The sequence below is a fragment of the Calypte anna genome, chromosome 4, assembly GCF_003957555.1.
Source record: "Calypte anna isolate BGI_N300 chromosome 4, bCalAnn1_v1.p, whole genome shotgun sequence".
Lineage (NCBI taxonomy): Eukaryota > Metazoa > Chordata > Aves > Apodiformes > Trochilidae > Calypte > Calypte anna.
This window is the reverse complement of record NC_044247.1, coordinates 18,039,481-18,054,257: the sequence shown is the minus strand read 5'-3', so window position 1 is coordinate 18,054,257 and position 14,777 is coordinate 18,039,481. Positions and strand designations below refer to the sequence as shown.

The 14,777-nt window shown below is 45.9% G+C and overlaps 1 protein-coding gene across 1 annotated transcript in view; it reads left to right on the top strand.

The window, feature by feature from the left end:
• NEXMIF (neurite extension and migration factor) overlaps positions 1 to 13,537 on the top strand; it is a 152,312-nt gene extending 138,775 nt beyond the window's left edge. Inside the window, exons 2-4 of the mRNA XM_030449423.1 lie at positions 3,927 to 4,051; positions 7,139 to 11,450; positions 12,226 to 13,537. Coding sequence (XP_030305283.1) covers positions 3,976 to 4,051; positions 7,139 to 11,450; positions 12,226 to 12,448 — 4,611 coding nt within the window. The 5' untranslated portion in view covers positions 3,927 to 3,975 and the 3' untranslated portion in view covers positions 12,449 to 13,537. The remainder of the gene's footprint in view (positions 1 to 3,926; positions 4,052 to 7,138; positions 11,451 to 12,225) is intronic.
• The last annotated feature ends 1,240 nt before the right edge of the window (positions 13,538 to 14,777 follow it).

Sequence of the window (14,777 nt, the reverse complement as noted above, 5' to 3'; positions counted from 1 at the left end):
GACCCTGAGTTCCTGCAGTTCCTCACCCTCGTTACTCCCAGGGGAACAATTCCCTGACCCCGTGCTGGGAATTCATCCCATGGCTGGTGTAAGAGGGATATTTGTGTCTTCCTGACCCGAGTCATGAACTTTCAGACAGGTTCTCAACCACTACCTCTGGACACATGCCTGTGCTCCTCCAAAGCCACTGTCCTTGACCTTCAGACTTGAATTGTCCTTTTTCCTCCTATTTTCTCCATTTCTTTGTTCTCCTCATTCCTACTTGGACATTTTTCCTCCACCCACCAGGTCCCTCCTCTCCTATCTGTCTCACACCTGAAGTGCAGTGACCCTTCTCTCTCTTGCCATTTGGATACTCTCATTTTTGGGAGCTGTCCTTCCCCTAACCCAGAGGACTATTATGCTGAAACACTCTGTTTTTCAGCCATTCCCTCCTGCCTTTCAGCTCCTCAAGGATTTTAATTGCCACCTTTTTCCCTTTCTGATATACTGCTGGTCTTGATGCGTGAGAATACATTTACAGAGAAAGCTCCTTCTGTATTTTACGTGTGCTTTGTCAGGAAGGCTATAATTTTGTTCACTTCCTTCCTTTTTCCTTAAAGTTGTTTGTGACAGGTCTTGAAACACTCACACCTCGTGTCCTCCTAGAGTAAGGTCAGAAACTGTCATTTATTTCAGAGGTGGCTTGAAAATAGGCTGCTCTTAATATCATATCTCAGGGTCTGCTGGAGTTGGGGCTCGGGCTCTGTGATAATTGTTGCATCTGCTTTCAGCAGAGGAAGAAGTGGAGGCTTGCTATGAATATTAACAAGCCATCTATCCCTTACACCTTCTGGGAACACACTAGATCTTAAATCATTTCATCTTCTCATGGTTTTTGTGTTCTCCATTTTCTCTGCAAGCTCCTTTTTTTTTTTTTTATCATCTTCATTTCTTTCCTCCAGATTTACTCCTAATTGGAGGCTTTTATCAGTATTTATACTTAAGTTGCTGAACTTTTTTTCAGGCAACAATGAGTCTGTCAAACCTTACTTCTGTGAAGGGTTTTAGATGTCTCACTGCTGGGATTGACCCAAAGAGTCCACTTTTATTTTCTCTTTCTCCTTCATTGTGCTCACCATCCTTGATAGAGAAGCCTGGAGACCTCCTGGAATTACTCAAGGCCAGGCTGGATGGGGCTTGGAGCAATCTAGTCTAGTGGGGGAGGTGTCCCTGCCCATGGCAAGGGGGGCTGGAACTCGATGGTCTTTAAGGTCCCTTCCATCTGAAACCAGTCTGGGATTCTATGATTCTACTATTTCCTGGGGAAAAAAACTTTTAAACCAGAACTCCTGAGTCCAACATCCCTTTCAGGGACTGGGGAAGCACTTCAGGATGGGCAGAGTGGGAGGATGCTTTTACACTGTACCTTTCTTTGTGAATTTCACCTTTCCAACCCTGTTTGCTTTGGAAACTTCATGTACTATGGTTTTTTGGGGTTTTTTTCTTGCCATTGTACTGGGCAAAATTTGGAGACCCTTGGCCTAAAAAAACCCCATGTAAATTCTTGGAAAAACAGGTTTACTCATAGGTTCTCCTAGAAAACATCTTTGTAGAGGCTTAGTAGTAAAATGCATCCCTATCTGCTGGGAAGGGAACATTTCTATCACTTCACCTGCCAGTTATCAAATTACAGTGAAAAACCAAGGATCAGGTGGAATCCCTGGCATGAAAGGGATGTGGCAATTTCAGAATCTGGTAGGAAAATAGTGTCTTTCAGGTCAGTGACCAGTGAACTTGACACCTGACTCCTGGCCAGGTTTTGCCAGGGTTAAAAGGGGAAAAAAACCCCAAACCACCAAATTTCAAACAGAAAACCATTTTCCTTGTTTAGGAGGAGCAGAGTGCTGCTCAGAGATGTGGTCTAGAGGGGCGAGGGAAGCAGTTCTGGCTCTTCAGGAAGAGTTTCTTTCGTCTTTGTGGCTGATTGCTGGGTAGGTGCCCCCTGAAATGGGCTTTGTGCTGCTGCAGGGGAGTTAATGAAGTCCTGCAAGGGCAGGAGATGTCGTTAGGAAAAGCACAGTTTTCAGCATCCATTTGTCCCATGGATAGAGCTGAATTCTTTCCTACTATTACTCCCCTGAATGTAAATATCTCAGAGACATTTACATGGTATTTCTTTTTAAGTATATAATGTTTTCATTCAAAAGTATCATAATTCTTAAAAGACCTGTCAGAGGCTCTGACATGTAATTAATTTCTCTAAAGCTCTTTCTGTGAAAGATACAACTGCACATATAGAACACCTGCGCTTATTCACCACTCAGCAGGGAGAAAAAAACCCACCTCTTCTTCTCTGCTTTCTTCCCCCTCTTTTCCAGAAAAAGATTTCTCTTCCCTTTGGATCCTCCTTCTCCATCTACCCTTGTGATCTGCACCAAAGAAAAGCACTCAGTAAATAAAAGCTGTGTGTAAATAGGAACTGGCAACGTTAGGTTTTGTCTGGGTGATGGAGACCTTTTGTTTATTCAGCTTTAAACCGAAACACTCTTGCAGCTTTAATTATGGAACAGCTCTTGCTAACCCATAATCTGGCCCATCTAATACATTCCCAGATGTGTAGCTGGGCTTTCAGGCCATCTCATATGCTGTTTATTTTTACCTGGTAGGGTTTTTTTTTCCCCTTTTGAAGCACGGTAAGCTTCAAAACAGTGTAATGCTGGTGCCCAAGAAACAGACCTTGTGTATATCTATAAATCGGGATATCTAGATAGGTACCTCCACCTCACCCAGGTGAACTTCTCCAAGGGCAGTCAAGGCTGTCTGACTTTATCCCTGCTAAGTGCTTCCAGGGCATCACTGTGCCCATCCCTGCTTTGCTGGAAAACGCTGTGAGCTCACTGATATTCAGAGGAAGAGGTGTAAATCCCAGCTGCACAGAACAGTGCCTGGGTTAGGTGCACACACAGTCCATCATTTCTGTCACTGGAGGTGAAAGTAAGAATGTGTTCAGATGTCCCAGCTTTGTAGTTCCCCTCTCTAGTTCCTTCCTCCTTCTCCACAGCCCTGGAGTTCATCTTGCTCTGTCTTTGGCCATGGCCTTCCACCCACCTTCCTCTTCATCTCTTCAATGGCCTGATGCTGGCTCTCCTGTCCTTTGGCAGGCAAGCATTTTATCATGGTGGGATCTTCAGCAGAGGAAAGGCAAAAATCAGAACCTGATTCTGATCCCCATTTTGTTCCTTTGGAGAAGCAGCATTGGGCCCAGTCAGCCTTGACTGATGGTCATACAGCTGAGATGAAGCTTAACCCAGTGAGGACTGTGAGGGAGGTGGTTGGAGAGTAGGGAACGAGGCTTCCAAGGAAGGAGCTCTCGTGATCAGTAAGTGTTTTGAGTGAAAGATGAGACTAGAGATATTTTTTCCAAAAAAAAATGGTATTTTTGGGAAGTTTTTCCATACCTGCCAGTGCTTGGAAGACCACAGCAGTAGCTGGAATGAGCAGTTGTGACTGGGGATATGTGTTTCTCTTCCAACTCCAACTTGGGGTTGCTGCTGTCTAGCCTGAATTGAGTTCCCTCTTCTCTGTGCCTCCTCTCACCCACCTGGAGATAACACAGTGACTCTTCCCTGCTTGTGCAAAGCAGTTTCAGGGGATGTGAAGGGTGCAAAGTTCCAGCTCCACCTTCTAAAGCAAGACTCTGGGGAAGGAAATGGTCGTCTGTAGCATTTGAACCTCCTGAAATACATCAGGCTTGGCTTTTGGAGCTGGAAAAGTGAAAATACGACAGGTTAAATAAGTACCATGTGTCCTCTGAAGCAGGGAAAGAACAGAATGTGACGTTGAGAGGAGATTTTTTTTCTTATTTTTATTGTTTTTTTTTCACGGTTCCTTGAGCTGATTCTGGGAATTGTTCTGACTGTGGTTATGTTTCTGGAAATGTGCAGGTTGGCCAGATGCATTGGGGCATGGAGTGAACAGAACGAGGTTAAATTGATGGATGACCAACAAGAGCAGGATTGTGCCTCAGAAGACCAAGAAACTATCCTGATTAATGGGGTGAAAGAAAATGGTAAGGAACTTAATTACAGTCCATGAGGGAGCAGCAACAACTTGCAAGCCAACTTCTTTTCCTAATTCCTTCCCTGTATTTCATTTTAGTGGATTCCAGGTATCTCTGCAATGAGGTGCAGTAGGGTATATGTGTATTTTCTGAAGAAATGTCACTCCAGCTATGAGTCTACATCTTTTTAGGTCTCAAGTACTGCTTTTGCTCATGCATATGCATGGTTGGCAATGTTTATGGGCACATGCACTTTGAGTTATAGATTTTGGTCTGATTTCTTAGAGAACAAAGTGATACAATAATTTGTAGCTCCTCTGTCTGTTGGGACTCTTCCCCTCTCTTTGCAGTTACTTATGAACCCAGAAGCCAAGCTCAGCAAAATCTGACTGAAGGGCACATAGTCCCTACAAACTGGGGTAAAATTAGTGGATAGCAGAAACAGACCCGGGTTAGGAAAGGAAAGGTTGGAACTGTGAGCTTGTTGATGCATTTTTAAGTGGCCCATCAGCCAGAACATGGGATCCCCTGGCCTGTAACACCACTTTGGTGCCCACTGAGGTCCTGCTGGTCACAGTCATGCTCCTGGGAGCCACTGAGTCATTCCAGGTTCCATCACTAGCAGTGAGGAGGGATCAGCCCCTCCCAGCAGCCTGCCCAAAATACCTAACGTTGCCTGGACCTCCTCAATCAATTCCATATTTGCCTTTAAAAGCAACAATTAATTAGGAGGAACTGCATTCTGCTGCCTGAAAACCTGACTGAAATAAATACTCCTCTGAGCATTTTCTCAAGTCATATGGACGTTAGTGGTGAGCTGCAGAAAATGCTGTGGCAGTCCAGTGCTGAGGCAGAGCCTGATGTTTTCATTCTTTATCACGTTTTTATGCTTGATTTTCTGGCTTTTTACATTTTGTAGTGGCCTATAAATCTTGGTGGGTATATTTATATAAATTTGACCCTGCTAGGTACAAAGGAATTGGTCCTCTGATGCCTTCTGTGTTCAAATCCTTCTGTCTCCTCAAAATGAGGTTTATGCCAGCTAGTCAAATGTTGTTCTTGTTCATTACCAAAAATCTGGAGTGACTCCAGGTGTGCAGATGCCCGTGAGGACCCCGCAACATGTGCTGGGGGCTTGTGTTTGCCTCTACGATGTCATTTTGGAGGTATCTGTCTCTGTCAGCCCTTCTCCTTCACGACTACACATGGAAAAGCCACAGCTGATGACAGCTGCTGGAGCTGCCAGGAGATCTTCTAGCTGTGGTCCCTTTGTCTAAGATAATAAGCAGGAAAAATCAGCACTGACCTGTTCAGTAAAGATGGGTGGTGTCTACCCATGATACAACTTCCTTGAAATTCAATTAAACAGGGCTTTAAAAAGTGCTTTAATTAAACATTGTTGTGTAGGAGTTGTTGCTGAATCCAAAGCAGGGAGCCAGCCAGTAGCTCTGATGCCACCACCTCCCCGCTGGTGGCACTGGGGATGGGGCTGATGCTTTTTTGCCCCCTATTAGTGGGTGCTGGCTGCAGTGAATCCAGAGCCAGATCCAGAATCCAGAGTGAATCCAGGCAGCAATGCACAGCTGGGGACTGGCTCCCTTTGGAGCAGGATGGTTCAGTATTTTCCCCTCAGGCCACCGGTGTGCTCTTGGATGGGCTCTTGAGTTAAACAGGGAAAGGTGGTTTTGCTTCTCTAGCATTTTCTCTTTAAACTGTAACTTTTTGGAGCAGTGTTTTCTTCAGAGCATGGCTTTGAACATGTGCCTGGTTTTAGGGGGACACAAGCTCTAGAAAATCCAAGTTTTGCTGTTGTTATTTCACAAGAGGTTAAGCTCACTTATACAAGTACAAACCTAAAGAAACATCCAGAGAGAGTTTGTTTTCTAGGCTAGCATCTCTGAATGCAGCATTTGAGATTGAATTTCAGCTTTCTACCTCCCCCTTTTTTGAGGCTTTACAGCATTCACAGCCGTTCTCCTTTTATCCTCACATTTTCCATGCTGCCTCTCAACTCCGAGCTGATTTTTATTTTATTTTCCTTCTGAAGTGGAGCTGCACTGGTTAATTTGTTTTGGTGCTTAAGGAAAAAGATACCACCTCTGTGCTTCTGATCTGAAAACTGGTGGGAGGGCCTCAAAAATCAGCTTTTTTAATCCTTTAATTTTTAACCCTTTTTGAGGGAGGGGAAGCAGCACAGATTTCAAGCAAGTCAGCCTGTTGGGTTTTTTCCCAAGCCAAGGGCACTGGGAGATGTTTACAGGCCTTGTATGCTACTTCTGCTTTGATTTGTGTAGTGTTTGGGAAGTTGTCTAAAGACCTTAGAGCACTTCATGGCTCTGACTGTGGCTTGATGGTACTGACTGAAGACCTGACAAAGATAAAAGTATATTCCTGTCTTTACTCTGCCACAAAAGACTGCAACGAGGTAAAAATCACAAGTCCTTAGGTGAAGCAAACCTTCTTACATTATTAAAAAGGTGTTTTTAGAGATTAGGGGGATCCCACAATAATTCTAACAATAATTGCTTTAAACTCAGTGTTACCTTCTGCTTTCCCTTGGCATGACCAGGGACAAAAAGAGCACTTGGTTTTTAAAAACAGGCACGACTTCCTGACTCAGGAGCAGAAATGCTGCTCAGGTATGTTTAAGCCACAGGCATGGCAGGGGGAATGCTTTGTTTCTTTAAGAATCGTATTTTTCCCATTAATTTTTTCAGTGTTAATGGGAACATTTTTATTAGGCTTGTTTTGTTTTTTTAATAACCTTGTCAGATTTGAAAGGCAGTATCCAGGTAACGGTATGTATATGAGGAGGAAAGAACGGATGGGTTTGGGTTGTTTTTTTTTTAAAAAACGTACTCTTGTACCTCTTCCAACTGGCTGCAAAGTAGAGGCTGGGGGAAAGCATTTCCCTCTCCCTTCCTTCCACATCACCACGCTGGTGACATCCAGAACGGAAGGCTCCTTCTCTCTTCCGGCGGTGAAAGTCCCCACCAAACCTTGGGGAGAAGGGGAGTGGGGCAGCGAGCTGGAGCAGCACCACCAGGCTCGTAAATCTTTTTCCCTTTCTCTTTTTTTCCTTCTCTTCCCACCCAGAATCACACGCCCTGGACGTCGAGGAGAGGCCTTGCACCGCTGCCGAAGCCGCTGTCCCCTTCCCAGCCTTGACGCCGGCTCCGAAGGAATCCCAGCGGGCGCTGCCCCTCCTGCCTTCGAAGAAGCCCTGCCTGCTGAGCCCGCCCTCGCCGCTGCGCCTCACCGATGTCCCTGAGCACCCCTCGGATGACTCCTCAGCCCACGCCATCTCCCTCACCTCCTGTGTGACCAAGGGCATGAGCTCCTGGTCGCTGCCGGGCGACTGCGAGAAGGCCCCGTTCACCATGATGGAGCCCGGGGGGATGTCTGCGCTGACGGGAGACTGCCTGATGCAGCCGAGCAGGACCTGTCTGGGCTGCTTTATTGAATCAAAGGACGGCATTGATGCGGAGCCGGGAATAAGCTTGAAAGTGGGGGATATAAATAGGGATTATGACACCTGTCCGGTCTCTGATATAGGGATTCACTGCATGAGCACAGGAGAAACCATGAGATATGGGGATCAACTGCTTTCAGACCAGCTTTTAAGCTTCCCTATGCATAAATCGAGGGCAGCGGACAAAAGAGATGCAGAAAAATCTGACAGTGATTCAGAGGACCCCACTCAGAAAAATTATTACGAGGGATTACTATTAGACAAATGCAATGGTGAGGAACCTTTACTAACAAATCCCAACCAGGAATGGGGCTATTTTGAATCTTTCATTAGTGAAAGTAAAATTGAGCTGCTTGACCTCTGCTCCAAAAATGAGCTTTCTGTAAATCTGTTTTCTGAGGAAGACGTGGATAATTACATGTTCGATGACGACGACTCCACCTTGGGAAGCGATGTCTGCTCCCTAAAGATTAGATACGAATCTTTTCAGGACAACGTGCGGGAGAAGACCACCACCCTCCAAGAGGACGCCCAGTTCAACTTCTTCCCCAGTGTCTTCAGCAACTGCACCAAAAGGGACAGCAGGAGCACCCTGAAAAGGGGGCCTGGTGGTGCCACCGACCCTTCTCAATTCAAATCTGAGGAAGGCATCATCTGGGGGGAGGAGGAGGAGGACGGCGAGGAAGAGGATGGGGAGGAGGAGGAGAAAGCTGCCTTAAATAAATCTTGCAACAGCACGGAGATGGTGCAGTACGTGGGCCCCAAGAGGAGCCACTTCTTGGACTCAGTGAATTCCACGGAAGACTCCGGGGAGTTCAGCGACGACAGCACTTGCACGGAGTCCTCCTACGACGTGCTGCGGGACATCAAGGACTGCAGCAGGTACCTGTCCAGGGACCACTCCAGCTCCTTCATTCAGCAGAACTACGGGTTGCGGGCGAAGAGGAAAGTGCGCTACAGCGATGATTACCTGTACGACGTGGACTCCATCGAGAACGAGAAGATCCTGGACAAGAAGGAGTGGCTGCCGGATGGGCCCAAGGAAGAAGACGACGACGAGTGGTGCCCCAAGAAACGGCGAAAAGTCTCTCGCAAGGAGCCCCCCGTTATCATCAAGTATATCATCATTAACAGGTTTAAAGGGGAGAAGCATATGCTGGTGAAGCTCAGCAAAGTGGATGCCAATGAGACAACTGTTACCCTAAACGAGGAGCTGCTCAGCAAGTACGAGAAGCTGGCCCCACTGAAGGGCTTCTGGCAGGAGAGGCAGCAGAGCCGGCTGGATTTGCTCAGATCGTCTCTTTACCACAAGCAGAATTTCTATCTTAACGGCTCAGATGCTTCGTTCCTCCCTCACCCACGGAAGCGAAAATGCAAGCTAGCAAACCGGCACCGGATTCAAAGAATTAAAGCCATCGAGCAATCAGTGAACAAGCTGGGCTCTTGCTCCTCTGATCACAAGCAGCCTTGCAGCAGTAAAGAGGACGCGGGCCTGAAAGGGCTGCCGGCGTTAGCCATCGCCGCCCCCGGCTGTGCCAATGGATTACACGTAAATGACATCGCGGGCATTGCCGCCGTGAAATGCAGATCACAGGAGCGGGAGCACAAGGGGACGGAGAGGAAAGTGCTCCGCAGAATCAAATTCAAAAGTGAAGCCAGGTTGAAGTGCAAGAAGATCAAAGCTGCTACCAGTACGGCGGAGGGCTCCCTGGTGCTAGAAAACCAGGACTCTGCAGCACGTCTGAAGGATGAAAACATTCCTTGTGCTTCAGACAGCTCCCATCTCCCGGAGTGCCATGAGGACAAGCTTGCTAAAAATTCTCCTTTCCTACCATCCACCTCCTCTTCAGACAAGCCTCTGCCATCTGCTAATATCACCACCAATGTACCCCTGATCCCCGGAGGGTATCTGCAGACACTGTTAGATGCTTCTGATTTGTCGAGCAACACCGGTATCTCCTACTTCACCCAGCATCCCTCCGAGCAGCAGCAGCAGCAGCAGCACCCGCTCCCCAGCATCGTCCCGGCGGAAAAGCCCTTCCCGGCTCTGCAGCCAGCGCAGAGCTGCGTCCTCTCCCCGCCCTCCGAGTCGGAGCTGCAACAGTCTCCTGGGCACTTGGAGATGGAGCAGAGCAGTTTTGGTAGTATGTGGCCGGGCGGCAAAGCTGCCGGCAGCAACTGCCAGGACTTCCCCGGGGAGCTGGGGGAGGCGGGCGGGCTGCCCAGCGAGTTCGGCGGCGGCAGCGGCGCGGCAGGCGCAGACGGCCTCCCCGCCTCGGGCTACGCTCAAGTCAATCTCAATAGCAGCAAATTGCTCTACCAAAAAAATTACATGCCGGATAGCCAACAAGTGCAGGCTGATGATTCTTATCAGTCATGTCATTTTAATAATGGAGAGGGACGCTTTCATTTCCAACGAGGTACACTAAGTACAGATGATGGCAGGCTCATTAGTTTTGATTCAGTGGGTTCATTGTCAGTTAGTTCAAGCAATTACAGTTCTTTAAGTTTAAAGTCTTGCGAAAAGGACGGTGAGGATGATATTAATGATGATTTCTTGGCCCACTGCAGTCCCAAGCTAGTGATCCAGCAAAGCATAGATGAAATCACCCCGCTGAAGGAGTCCACGGACCTTTTAGACATTTCCAACTTCACTCCCGATAAGTTCCGCCAGTCGTCGCTTTCGGAGATGTCCCCTCCGGACACTCCCAGCCTGTCCCCGCAGATAGCTGGCTCTGATGCCAAGCCCCTGGGCACCCTGAAGAGCTTTCAGGAGAGCTCCCAGGCCACCCTCAACAGCTCTGAGAAGGTCAAGTGGAACTGCGGGGTCCTGCAGACCGAGGATCAGGCAGATAATGGGTTTGCTTTAAATAATCACCAGTTCCAGTTCCATATGTTCAATGATGAAGATTCTGTCAGCCTTCTCGAAAAGAGTCCATGCTTGTCAACATTTAATGAGCCATCTGGTCAAATTAGCACCAATAGCAAAGTGTCAAAATCGAAGAGGAAAAGTTCATCCAACAAGAATGTGGGTACAAACCAAAGCTCTTCCCAGAAAGCCACCCGGAAAAAATCACCCAAAACCAATAAAGCAACTGATAAACCACAAGGGAAAAACTCCAGGCAGGCACCCAAATCCACCAGGAAAGGGAAAAATGCAGCGGGAGTCAACGGCGAGAAAGCTCCAGTGGTTGGCGGCAGGGCGGTCAACCAGCTGAGCAACGTGGCCACCACCAGCACCACCACCAAGGGCCTCCCCGAGAGCACTCAGCATTGCAGCCCGGCTGGGGTGAAACTGGGCAAACACAACGGGCTCTCTGGAGAGTGGGCCCTGGGGAAAGAGGGGGGAACAGGCTGGTCAGAAACGAGCCTGGGCAACACCACAAGCCTCATGGACGACGATCAAAGGGAGTTTGAGGAACCTTCCAACATCTTGTCCAACATTGCGTCGGGAATGGCGGATGTCCAGAGGTTCATGATGGCCTCCATCGAGCCCTTGTGGGGGCCTGTAAGCCACAACAGCGTTCCAGACATCTTCCGATCGCCGGAATCAAACAGCCTGAAACTGAAAACTCTTAAAATTTTAGCAGGGACGTCCCAAGAGTCGAAGAAGAAGGTGAACGGTGGCTCACCGGGGGCGGCGAAGAACCACAAGTCAACCACCAAGGGCTCAAGCAAAAACAGCAAAGCCGCAACCTGCGACCCCGCTCGCCCCAACTGCTCGACCGGGTACACGACAGACGTTCACGCTCCCTTTTTTGATAAAAACTATAGTAACCTGAGCACTTTAGGCAATAATGGACCTACCCATAAAAAACTCTACCGGCATAAATCCAGTTCGAAATCGCTGAGGGATGAGAACTGTAAAATAAAGCGAACGGACCGCGAACAGCCCCACAAGGACCCACCCGTGACAGCTGCTTTTGAGAAACTGAGGTAATGCTGCACCAAACTGGCTGGAATGCCCCTTAACCTCCCTCCCACCTGCTAAGCCCGCTGTTCCTCAGTTTTTTCCTTCCTGAAAGCAAAAGTTGCATGAAAAAAAAAAAAGAAAAAAAGAAAAAAAAAAAAAAGACGTTTCCCCTTTTACAGTTTTGGTTGGTTTTTGGTTTTGGGGTTGTTTTGGTTTGGGTTTTTTTGGTTGGTTTTGGGGTTGGTGTTTTTTGTTTTTTTTTTAAATGCATGAAAATACTTATTACTTGCAAGCTACCTAAAAGAATGACCAATTTTCTGGCTTGGCTGGGGTTAAAAAAACTAACAAGGCTACTCTTTTCTGCTGTTTGGCTTCTTCAATTTTTAATTACTTAATTTATTGGGGGGAAAAACAAAAAAAAAAAAAAAAAGGAAAAAAAAAAAACCTGATTAGATGCTCTTTTTAATGATTTTGACAAGGAAAGACTTTTCTGGGGGGAGGGGAACATTTTGTAAAAAAATAAACCAGAAAAAAAAAAAAAAAAAAAAAGAGGTTATGCATCCAAAAGCCAAGATCTTGAAACTTAAAAGGCTCTTTGCAAATGAGAACTCGCTCCTAACTGAGCTTCACGTGGCAATTTTGAGTGCTTTCTGGCCCCCTCTGCTGTTGTATCTCCTAACCTGCATCATCTAAAGCTGCATCTTCTGTACCTGCCCGCCTTTAGCGCGTTCGCTCCGTCGTGGTGACTCCAGACGAGCTAACTGAGATGGCATCAAATGTTTGATTTTTTTCCTGCAGGGAATCAGACTCCATTCTTCTTAAAGCAGAAACAACATTTTTGGGTTTTCCTGTATTTGAAGAAGAGACTCCCTTTTCTAGAAAGACGGTTGATGTTGGTTTCTTTGGGTTTTATGTTTTTTTTTTTTTTTTTTGGTTTTTTTGGGTTTTGGTTTTTTTTTGGGTTTGTTTTTTTTTTTTTTCCCGTTGGTTCCTTTTCAAAATCTGCCTTGTGGTCTGTTAAAATGTAAGTGCTGAAATGAAGAGTTTGAAAATGTGGGAATTTTATTCTTTGAAAGCAAACCTAATCTGGTATTCTCTGTGAAAGACTGTTTTAAAAGTCATACTGTTGTACAGTAGTTTATGCACTATTACCCACGACAACAAAACAATTGTGCCAAACTATGAACAAGTGACTGTATTGTATATATTTTTACTTCTCTATCAACATTGGGTTGTGAGTGTTTTCTGCAGCTATGCCTTTTGGTTTTACTAGAAACATTCCAGTTGTTAAGTACTAACCACCCCCCCTTTGAAAGCACCTGTAACTCCCAAGGAAAACGGTATCGTTCACTTAGACAACTTACCCAAAGTTTTATGGACATGACTAAAAGTGTGCCAAATTTACTTACCTCATTTCATGGATTCACCCTGTGGTTTAAAGCTCATCAAGGGAAAAAAGAAGAAGAAGAAAAAAAAAAAAAAAAAAAAAAAAAAAAAAAAAAAAGAAAACAAAAATTTTTAAAAAAGGGAAAAAAAGGGGGTAAAAAAAATAACAGAAAAAAAAAGAACTTTGAAACCGATGCTGGGAAATGGTAATGTCCTCTCTGTGAAACCATGAGCAGAAAAACTTAATGGTGAATGTTGAGTTTCATTCTAGGAGAGAGCTGAAATGGTGGAGGAGTTCAGAAAACCACTGACGGTAAGTTTGCCAGAAACTCAAGTGTCTGCATCTAGAGACTACAGAACAGCTGCTTTTCAAGTGTCTGTTTTCTTAAAGCAAAACCTGTAGCTGAAGATCATTTGAAATGCAAAGTTACATTGCTAATTCTTTGTATCTCAGTTTTATATATTTTATAAGAACCTGGGATAAATTCTAAAGTAGTTATAAAGACAGAACTAATACGTTTCATACATTCCTTGCTATTTGCTTTTCTTTTTGACTGGTTTCTTAAACATTGTCAACGCGGAGCCTCTCCTCTCATAGCTTTGGTGTTTCCTAAGTGTCTGACCTTGCAATGCCAATATATAGTTTGAACTTTCAGAAGCAAAGTCATTAGTTTTAAATACCACTCCGAACCTTTCCTTTGATTCAGTTCATAAGAAAACAACAACAAAAAAAAAAAAAAAAAAAAGAAAAGAAAAGAAAAAGAAAAGAAAACAAACAAACAAACAAAACCACCACAACAAAACCGGAGCTATTTGTGATCTTAACCAATCAGGGCCGGATCATACATGACTGGACTTAAAGACAGCATTAATTATTGAATGCGAAATGTATTCTCAAAAAGGCCTTATCTGTAACCCTCCTCACCACTCCCCTCGCCCTCCAAGAGAGTAACAAACCCAACAAATATCTATTTTCCTTGTGCAACTGAGAGCCTGTGCATTTTGCTGCTGATTTCTTAACGCAACCTTGATATGCAAGAGCCCTGCTGACTGGGAGCGATCGGGAGCAGAGGGACACGAGGCTTGGACACGTTTATGCAATAGAACATGATGAGGAAGAGGAGCCTTAAGAGCAGTTGGAGAGATCACTTTCTCACTGTGGTTGTGAGTGTAGAGGACAGGACTAGACTTGGGTTTCCTAACCAGCAGGTTTGTTTTGGTTTTTTCCAGCCCCCGCACCAGGCAAACCAGCAGAATTGTTTGAAGTTAATTTAGCAAAAAAAAAGAAAAAAGTTTAAAACTGAAGTAGAGTTGCAAAGTGTTGATTTGGAATGAAAATGTTTTTAGCAGTTGGAGATCTTGAGGTGTAGCTTAGGCTCAGCTCTGCAGTCCTGGAGAGAACAGCATGGGTGTTGCATTGCATTTTGTTTAACAGATGAAAGAAGGAACTCTGAAAAAATAGTGATTCTGAAAACCATCCTGTATGTTCATTTATTTCGTGAAAAACTGAAATGCTGGCGTTGCCTGGAGTGAGTTGCTCTGAGTGAGGGCAGTCCCTGGGTACCCTGCAGGGTGCAGCATCTCACCCTGGCTCCAGGAAGGAGATGCAGAAAATGCTCAGGATTTTGGAGATGAGAGCTGTGCTTCATCCCTGGGCTCCATCTCATCACCTGCAGCCACCATACTTTCCCTTCCTGCTTCCCCAGAGCTCTCTGTTCCTTTTGTAGGGTCATCAGATACCACAAGCTCTGCCCACTGCCATGGTGTTGCCCTGCTCCGTTTTTTCGGCGTTTCCAGGCTCCCTTCTTTGGGATGTTCAGGCTGCTGCTGCTGCTCCTACAGAGACAGGTCAGGTCCAGGGCTGGGATGCAGCAGGGCCCTTCTTTTTTGAGCCAGAACCATCACTTGAAAGCACATTTCACTTGGCCTGCACTGTGCTCCTTGTGCTTAATATGATTAATATG